The 9899-nt window shown below is 45.5% G+C and overlaps 1 protein-coding gene across 1 annotated transcript; it reads right to left on the bottom strand.

Moving 5' to 3' along the window:
• Positions 1 to 4952: 4952 nt before the first annotated feature.
• LOC146720435 (uncharacterized) lies at positions 4953 to 7101 on the bottom strand. The gene has a single exon (XM_085488417.1). It carries the CDS (start codon positions 7054 to 7056, stop codon positions 5026 to 5028), a length of 2031 nt encoding a protein of 676 aa, XP_085344543.1. The 5' UTR covers positions 7057 to 7101; the 3' UTR covers positions 4953 to 5025.
• Positions 7102 to 9899: the final 2798 nt, after the last annotated feature.

Below are 9899 nucleotides of genomic sequence, written 5' to 3'. Positions count from 1 at the left end.
ATTTTTTCGTTTACTCCAAGTTCCTTAAAACGCTATTTGAAAAGCGCGCCAAAGCCGGCCATGACGCTTAACTCCGCCTAGAAACTAAGCGTGGCGCTTCGTAGCGCCTAAGGATCTCCCACCACGGTGAGAGCCCCTACTCCGGAGAGTTCCCCCTCTCCAGGCCGCCGCAGGCCCGAGCCGCCGAAACGAAGGACCTCAGAGCAGTCCCGAATTTCGGCAGTTCTCTGCGCGACACCGAACAGTATAGTCGCACTCCTAAATTCTAACTCTAAGTCCAAATTCTAAATCCTAACTCTAATTCTAAAATTCTAACTCTAAGTATAATATTCTAACTCTAAATTCTAAGTCTAAATCTAAATTCTAATTCTAAGTTTTAGTCTCGAATTTTGTACTACTATACGAATAAATCAGTGTATTCATGTGCGAAAACTAGTGTTCAGTATTCTTCAAAACTTCCACTCCCGCGATAAAATACGATAGCGTTTAAATTTGTTATACGGCGTTTGAATTCAGAATAATTCAAACTGTGTTTGGAGCGGACCACCGCTCATCACAGTCAGAATTAACATTCTCAGCATTTGCCAAAATAAGGAATTGATAGTGAGGTCCGCCGCATATCAACCCTCCTTATTTGAGTAATCATTCAGAGGATGCATCAAATTCAATATGCCTAAGACGCGACGCGCAGGAAGGAAGAATCAATTACGAAAACTAAACCGACTTTATCGCGAATCAGCGACCGAGGAATATTCTCAATTCCTCGGAGTGGAATATCAGGCCGATCCTGAATACGAGAACATTTTCAACATTAAAAATAATAACAACGACGAACTCCTACAGTGGAAGTGCATACCAATAACGTTCCAACCACGACGCCTGCCGCCGCCAAACATCCCAGTGAACGACCCTCGCCGCACGCACTACCTCCAAGTACGAGCCGACACGATCAAGAAAGTGCTACTAAAGGTAAGTGAAATTCACGTTAACCTAAGGAATCGCGCGTGTTAGCAAATTCAGAGACGCTTCAACCACGTGGAAGAGAACATTCTAGAAAAATCTCCGACGCATTTTTCCTCTTTTCCATCGTCACTGCAGGAAGCTATAAAAAAAAAAGGTCGGGCTATAAAACTAGGGTCGACCACCACATGCGGTGCCACTCTCGGAATTCTAACACGGAAAAACGCAAATAGTTCAATCTCTTAAAAATCTTGTGTCTCAAAAAAATAACTTCGTAAATCCGTACAACAAGGTAGTCATTTAAACAATAATCAATTGAGAACACTTTCGATTTACCAACATTACCGACGATATACCGACATACGTTCTTTTACCGACGTTATCGACAATATACCAACATACGTTCTTTTACCGACATTACCGACGATATACCGACATACGTTCTTTTACCAACGGGTTATCGACACCTTACTGGCACCTTACCAGTGTTTTACTGAACAATTACCGACGGTTTTGCCGACGACTACTAACTTCTCGATAACTGCCGGGTTCACCGAAGATCTACGAGCGAATGACGCATTATCAATTCGATTACGCAACAAACACAAATGTGCCCACTCACCCTTAGAGGTATAACTCCTCCTCCAGAAGTTAATCTCTTCGTACCGTTTGAACCCTTATTCTATTGCCAAGTTGGTGTCGGGTACATCCATTTTGAGACTAAGGCAGCTCTCTGCATTTCATGCTACTCCACCTTACCCAGAGTCTCGAAATTACTTTGGACAAGGATTCGGAAGCATACTCTAATCATAGGCGGAACACCTATCGGAATAAATTGCGGAGTCTGCAATTTCCGACTTACCCTCACGCGAATCGGTGATTTGTGCGAGCTTTGTCAGTTTACGTACGAAGATTACTTACGCAACCCCAACGACGTTTCGCATAGAGCAATCGACGAAGCTATCTTTATTACAGTAGAGTCACAGGTAGGTCCCTTGCAATAATCCGATCACCTCAGTTCCAGCGCGAATAACCTCAGATCGCGGGTATCCCCGGGGAGAATCGCATAGATTCGCGTACCCGTAATAGCGATCGTGTCTTGTGGAAAAAGCCGAGCTCTGCATTCAAATTTTCGCAGCCGCGACCCCACGAGACGTAACAAAATTTGGTGACAGCGGTGGGATACGAGTTAATATTTGCGATGGAAACACGAGGGAAATCGGGTACGAAAAAGCTCACTGAAGTAGAAATAGACGAACTTCGCGCTCAATTACATGCCAAGGAAGCACGGTTACGCGAACAATCCGAGATGCTTCAACAGCAGAAAGAAACGTTCGAACCCGAAAAATGGGCTTCGGAAGAAGACCTCGAAATCATCCGCAGTAACCTCGTGAGTAAAGAAACGGAGATGGAAAAACGTTTGAACTCCATCACAATGGTAGCAACCGAAAAACCCGACTTAAGCGATCATATGCTCCAAGAAATCGAACGATTACGCCAGGAGATAAACTCCATGCGCGGGAACAATACGATACCTACGCAATATATTCCCAGCACCGCGGGACGCTTTCTCGACGAACAGGCGTCTCCCGCATTCCAACACGGAACCAATTATGATAGTCCAAGGGTGTCTTTCAGGGAAGCACTTGAGACTATCCCGCCATTCGACGGTCGAAATATCCCCCTCTCTCAATTTATACGAGCATGTAGACGCGCTAAAGAAATATTCCCACCATCGTCCGAGCGAAACCTAACCCGCCTACTTCTTACTAAGTTACGCGGGCGAGCTATATGCGCCGTAGAAGACGAAGAGTGCGAAACGATAACTCAACTTGCCGACTGTTACGTCTCGTGGGGTCGCGGCTGCGAAAATTTGAATGCAGAGCTCGGCTTTTTCCACGAGACACGATCGCTATTACGGGTACGCGAATCTATGCGATTCTCCCCGGGGATACCCGCGATCTGAGGTTATTCGCGCTGGAACTGAGGTGATCGGATTATTGCGAGGGACCTACCTGTGACTCTACTGTAATAAAGATAGCTTCGTCGATTGCTCTATGCGGAACGTCGTTGGGGTTGCGTAAGTAATCTTCGTACGTAAACTGACAAAGCTCGCACAAATCACCGATTCGCGTGAGGGTAAGTCGGAAGTTGCAGACTCCGCAATTTATTCCGATAGGTGTTCCGCCTATGATTAGAGTATGCTTCCGAATCCTTGTCCAAAGTAATTTCGAGACTCTAGGTAAGGTGGAGTAGCATGAAATGCAGAGAGCTGCCTTAGTCTCAAAATGGATGTACCCGACACCAACTTGGCAATAGAATAAGGGTTCAAACGGTACGAAGAGATTAACTTCTGGAGGAGGAGTTATACCTCTAAGGGTGAGTGGGCACATTTGTGTTTGTTGCGTAATCGAATTGATAATGCGTCATTCGCTCGTAGATCTTCGGTGAACCCGGCAGTTATCGAGAAGTTAGTAGTCGTCGGCAAAACCGTCGGTAATTGTTCAGTAAAACACTGGTAAGGTGCCAGTAAGGTGTCGATAACCCGTTGGTAAAAGAACGTATGTCGGTATATCGTCGGTAATGTCGGTAAAAGAACGTATGTTGGTATATTGTCGATAACGTCGGTAAAAGAACGTATGTCGGTATATCGTCGGTAATGTTGGTAAATCGAAAGTGTTCTCAATTGATTATTGTTTAAATGACTACCTTGTTGTACGGATTTACGAAGTTATTTTTTTGAGACACAAGATTTTTAAGAGATTGAACTATTTGCGTTTTTCCGTGTTAGAATTCCGAGAGTGGCACCGCATGTGGTGGTCGACCCTAGTTTTATAGCCCGACCTTTTTTTTATAGCTTCCGCAGTGACGATGGAAAAGAGGAAAAATGCGTCGGAGATTTTTCTAGAATGTTCTCTTCCACGTGGTAGAAGCGTCTCTGAATTTGCTAACACGCGCGGATTCCTTAGGTTAACGTGAATTTCACTTACCTTTAGTAGCACTTTCTTGATCGTGTCGGCTCGTACTTGGAGGTAGTGCGTGCGGCGAGGGTCGTTCACTGGGATGTTTGGCGGCGGCAGGCGTCGTGGTTGGAACGTTATTGGTATGCACTTCCACTGTAGGAGTTCGTCGTTGTTATTATTTTTAATGTTGAAAATGTTCTCGTATTCAGGATCGGCCTGATATTCCACTCCGAGGAATTGAGAATATTCTTCGGTCGCTGATTCGCGATAAAGTCGGTTTAGTTTTCGTAATTGATTCTTCCTTCCTGCGCGTCGCGTCTTAGGCATATTGAATTTGATGCATCCTCTGAATGATTACTCAAATAAGGAGGGTTGATATGCGGCGGACCTCACTATCAATTCCTTATTTTGGCAAATGCTGAGAATGTTAATTCTGACTGTGATGAGCGGTGGTCCGCTCCAAACACAGTTTGAATTATTCTGAATTCAAACGCCGTATGACAAATTTAAAACGCTATCGTATTTTATCACGGGAGTGGAAGTTTTGAAGAATACTGAACACTAGTTCTCACACATGAATACACTGATTTATTCGTATAGTAGTACAAAATTCGAGACTAAAACTTAGAATTAGAATTTAGATTTAGACTTAGAATTTAGAGTTAGAATATTATACTTAGAGTTAGAATTTTAGAATTAGAGTTAGGATTTAGAATTTGGACTTAGAGTTAGAATTTAGGAGTGCGACTATACTGTTCGGTGTCGCGCAGAGAACTGCCGAAATTCGGGACTGCTCTGAGGTCCTTCGTTTCGGCGGCTCGGGCCTGCGGCGGCCTGGAGAGGGGGAACTCTCCGGAGTAGGGGCTCTCACCGTGGTGGGAGATCCTTAGGCGCTACGAAGCGCCACGCTTAGTTTCTAGGCGGAGTTAAGCGTCATGGCCGGCTTTGGCGCGCTTTTCAAATAGTGTTTAAGGAACTTGGAGTAAACGAAAAAATTTATACGGCCGGACGTGACACCTCCCCCCTTAAAATAAAAATGTTGGAATTTAATGTTCCAACATTTTGGACTTAGTTTTCTATGCGCTACGATTAGGTTCTTAACTTAACATTGATTATGTAAATATTTATTTAGTTCGCCGTAATCTTTCATTGGGGGAACACTCGTAGGGTGAGTTTTTGCACACACTTTGCCACTGTCTGATTCGTTAATCGAAGGGGTTTGTTGTGTGGGCAGGGTTAAGGGTGTTTCTTCTTCGTTCGTTGGAGGGGGTTTCTGGTGTAGCAGTTCTCGTCCGTTGTCCTGTTCTCCGTCCGCTGATCTACCAAGGTGTAGGAGAACGTTGGTCACCGAGGTCCAAATGGCTCCGAGTAGATGTAGACTCCATCCGTACACCGAGTGGAGTGCGTACCCATGGATCAGGGTGTCGATTATTAATTTTATCAACCGTACGGTAACGAAGATGCCAAGTACTCCGGCGCTGGCGGATCCGAAGCTTATAAATCCCTTCCATAGCCTGGCTCCGGTATTTTCCGCTATTCGGTCGAGAGATTTCTCGTCTAATAAATTTAGCAAGGAGAAACTGCCTGTAGGAATTTCCTGTCCCATTGCTCCCCTGGCGATTGTGTGGAGCATGGAGGGTTTTTCCACGGGGAACATGATATGGTCGCGAAGACGATCAAGATCTTCGTTCGTATAGATACCACTGGAAGCGAGTGAATCCGGGCTTACGTACTTCCATGAGGGTTTGGTTAGAGGCCTGATAGTAGGCGGTGCCACCGATTCCACGGGTTTCGGTGTTAGTCTATACCAGGTGTTGTGTATTTGGTATAGAGTTGGTAATAGTTCATTGCAATCCCTCGATGTTCCGGCTTTAGTAAGTATCTTCGATCTTGGTAAGAGGAAGAGTGACTTATTTTGATGAGTGACGGGGAGTTCGTTGTAGCACTCCTCGGTAGGTCGTAGGCGGCATTTGACAGGTATACATTTGATGAGGTGTATAACTTCACCTGCAGTTATGGCGGTATAACCTGGAGACTTCATTATTCGATGCGCCATTTCGTCAGGTGCTATGCTTGCTAGAGAAAGTGCGTTGAGGAGGATCTGCCTTTCCAGTGCACATTTTTGCTCCATAATATCCTTGTATAGTTGGGTCAGCTGGGTTTTCAGGTGTTTCTCGACGTATATAAATTTTGAATTCACATATGTGAAGATGTCGAGGTTGTCGATTCTGACCTTGGAACGGCTTTTGAATGTCCGTTCGGGCCTCGTTTCGAGGATACACAGCTTGGGATGTTCCGTTCGCCAAAGGTTGTATCCGCATACGTTGGTCTCGGTTGTCCTTGCTAATGCGAAGGTTGTATCACGCGCCGTGACTGTATAAATCGTTGGCGCTTCCTCTTGGGGAGTGCCGGGCGACAATCGATATGCTATTCCTTCGTAGAGAACATCGTATCGTCCAAAGTGACAGTTGTCAATTGGCAGGATTGTCCAGAAGGTGGAGGCGCCGTCGGCATCAATGCATTCGCCTGTCGTTACGGGACAGCGAGTGCCGGATGGAAGTATCACTTCATTGTTATTGTATCCAACGGGCAGCTCCAATTGTCGTATCGTGATTCGTACTGAGGCTTGCACGATCACGTCGTCCCATGAACCGTATGCGTCGCTGAACTGGGTGCCGCTGCATTTTCCGTCTGTCTTAACTGATCCTGCGAGTGTCATTGCTCTTAGGTTTGTTGCATTTGGCTTAATCCCAGTAATGTGCTGGTTAACTCCTAGGGATATGGTCCCTGTTTCGTGCAATTTTCGGCATGTATCTGCCGATATTTCGTGGATATACTCCTGTCTTCCGTTCTGCACCGCTGCTATATGAGAGTGCATTCCGCAGTAAAATATAGTCCGGTCTATTTCGATTTTGCATTGGTAGGCAGGAGTATGCACGAATTCACTGAGTTGGAGTAGTTGTATATAGACTTCCTCCTTCTTAGGTTCGATGCTGTTGGTTTTACACTCTTCGATATCTAAGAGGGAGAGTGTTGTGATGTTCAGGCCCCGTCCTCCACAGTCGTATCCGATTAGTCCGCTGGATAGTGGGGCCAGGAAGGCCATGCCCAGGATAATTGCGAGAGTCCTCATCTTAGCGTGGTTGGTTGATTACTGGCCCGTCCTCCGTTGGGGCGTCCGAGATATATTCGTCTTCGGAGTGGGGGTCTTCAAGGGTGGGGGCTTGATGTGGTAAGGGCTTTAACTTGTCCATATGTACGGTTTTAGTCTTACTATTGCTTATAGCTAACTTAACGTTATTTTTACCTAGTATCTTTATTATCCTATAGGGACCTGTATATTGGTCTCCTAATTTCCCTTTGTTAGGTTCCTTAAGTAAATAAACGCTATCGTTAATCTTAAATTTACGCGTATTGATTTTCTTATCGTAGTATTTCTTACTTCTATTCTTAGCATTATTTAAGTTTTCGCGTGCGGCTGTTTGGGAATCGCGCAATTTGTTGAATAGTGTGGTTAAATATTGTGTATAGCTTTCGTTAGTCATGCTTTCGATGTCCGGGTCGCTCGAGGGGACCCGCGCGATTTTCCCGAAAATGAGTTCGTACGGAGTGTATTTTGTACCCTCATGTACGCTCGTATTATACGAAAACGATGCTAGTTTTAAAATTTGATCCCATTCACTATTTTTATCAACAAATTGCTTCAAATATTCCCAGAGTACCTGGTGTGATCGTTCTACCGATCCGTTCGCTTGTGGTCTGTACGCTGTGGTCTTACATTGCTTGATTTTAAATTTTCGGGCTACTGTCCTCATGAGGCTGTTTATAAAGTGTGAGCCCTGGTCGGTGAGGATCGCTTTTGGCGCGCCGAATGTACAAATAAGGTCGTTAGTAAATGCTTCTGCTACTTGTATCGCTACTGCTTGTCGGAGTGGGATCGCAAGGGAATATTTGGTTAGCAGGTCCTGTATAGTTAGGATGTACGTATTGTTTTGTTTCGTGGTTGGGAGGGGACCCATTATATCCATGGAGACCTTTTCGAAGGCCGAATCGGGGGTGTCGGTTAGGATCATTGGTTGCTTCGTTTTTACGCGAACCAATTTCTTTAATTGACACGCGCGGCAGTTTTTGACGAAATTTTGGACATCAGTTTTTATACCGCTCCAAGTGTAGCGTTTTTTAATCCTATTGTAAGTTTTGGTGATGCCCTTGTGTCCTGCTACCGCGGAACAATGATTTTCGGCGAGAATTTGTTCCCTTTGATCCTTCCCGGGGACCGTTATGTCGTTCGTACAAATAAATATTCTTATGTCGATTTCGTCTAGTATTTTAATTAAGAGGTTATATATCGTATTCCAATCTACATTGTCAACGTTGCCTTTACTGATCGAGATCGATTGCAAGCCCAATTCTCGGATAACGTCTAGTAGCGAGTGTATTGCTTCTTTTATTATTTCCTTTTCGGTAACGCCGGAAATCCTCTCCTTTACCGCGAGAGAAATTACGCGTCGGGTGCCCTCGCGACTTACCCTTGCCCTGCCCAAAGCTGCATCTCTGGTCATCGGCAAGGAGTTCGCTACTTGCAATATTTGGGCTCCCTTGTCGATCGGTGTTCCTTGTTGCGTTATGAAAATGACAAGGTTATCTTTTCGGGTCGCGAAATTGTCCGGGATATTTATCACGCGGGGCCTCACGGCGGCCCGTGGAATGAAAGGACTGTTTACGTTTATGAATAACTCCTCGCTACTGGAACTGGAGTTGCTATCGGTTTCGTTTTCCGAGTCGCTGTCCTCGCTGGAACTAGGGGGCGAGTTTGTTTCCTCTGATTTCGAATTATCGGGGGTCGGTGAGGGACGCTGTTCGCCGCAATCCAGCTTGTTTGTGATTCGTGGAGTTTTTGCGCCTCGCTTCTCCTTAGCGGGGAATAGGGATTCATTGGAGTCGGACAATCTTTGTATTTGTGAGAGAGGGAGGACTCGTTCGACTTCGGGCATAGGGTCTGGGGTAGGATTTCGCGAGAGGGCGTCTGCATTGGCGTTTATTTTTCCTGCTTTGTATAATACCTCATACTCGTATTCTAATAGTTTTAGACGCCATCGGACAAGACGGGAAGATGGGTCTTTTACTGAATGTAGCCACACCAAAGGTTTGTGATCCGTGACCAATTTAAACTTCTTACCGTATATGTAAGGCCTGAAGAAATTTACGCTGTAAACTATTGCTAATAGTTCCTTTTCTATAGTCGAATAGTTTCGCTCGGCCTTATTTAGTAACCTGGAGGTGTAGGCTATAGGGAGGTCTTTTCCAATCGGCCCTTGGCTCAGGACACCGCCTATTGCATATCCGGATGCGTCGGTAGTTAGAACGAAAGGTTTCGTAAAATCCGGATACTGTAGTATCGGTTCTTTGCACAATGCATCGCGGAGGTGCGTAAAGGCTGTCTCCTGTTCCTTATGCCAAACAAAGGTCTCATCCTTTTTCAGCAGATCGGTAAGCGGGCGCGCTATCTTCGAAAAATTAGGTACGAACCTCCGGTAGTATCCCGCTAGCCCGAGAAATTGCTTGATATTCTTCGGGTCTTTAGGGCGAGGGAAACTCTGAACCGCGGTTATCTTTTTAGGATCGGGTTTCACTCCAGTTTCGCTTATGACATGTCCCAGGTACGTGACTTCTTTACGGAGGAACTCGCACTTGTCGGGCTGGAGTCGCAGTCCTGCCTTCCTAAGTCGTTCCGCCAATTTGTGGAACTTTATTTCGTGCTCTCGCAGTGAGCTCGAATATAATACGATATCATCAAGGTACACAAATAGTTTGGCGCCTTGAAGTCCGGTGAGTACCTGGTCCATGAGTCTTTGGAATGTCGCGGGGGCGTTTTTGAGCCCAAACGGCATTCTCTTAAATTCGTAATGCCCGTACGGTGTGGAAAACGCCGTTTTATGGGCGTGTGCTTTATCCATTTTGATTTGATGGAAACCC

Source organism: Nylanderia fulva, unplaced genomic scaffold (assembly GCF_048542155.1).
Source record: "Nylanderia fulva isolate GAGA-0341 unplaced genomic scaffold, ASM4854215v1 Scaffold694, whole genome shotgun sequence".
NCBI lineage: Eukaryota > Metazoa > Arthropoda > Insecta > Hymenoptera > Formicidae > Nylanderia > Nylanderia fulva.
The sequence above is the reverse complement of the archived record's forward strand: the minus strand, read 5'-3'. Positions and strand labels throughout refer to the sequence as shown.

Bases quoted from the DNA above. Each gene is read 5' to 3' on its own strand.
- LOC146720435 (XM_085488417.1), bottom strand. From the start codon at position 7,056: ATGAGGACTCTCGCAATTATCCTGGGCATGGCCTTCCTGGCCCCACTA.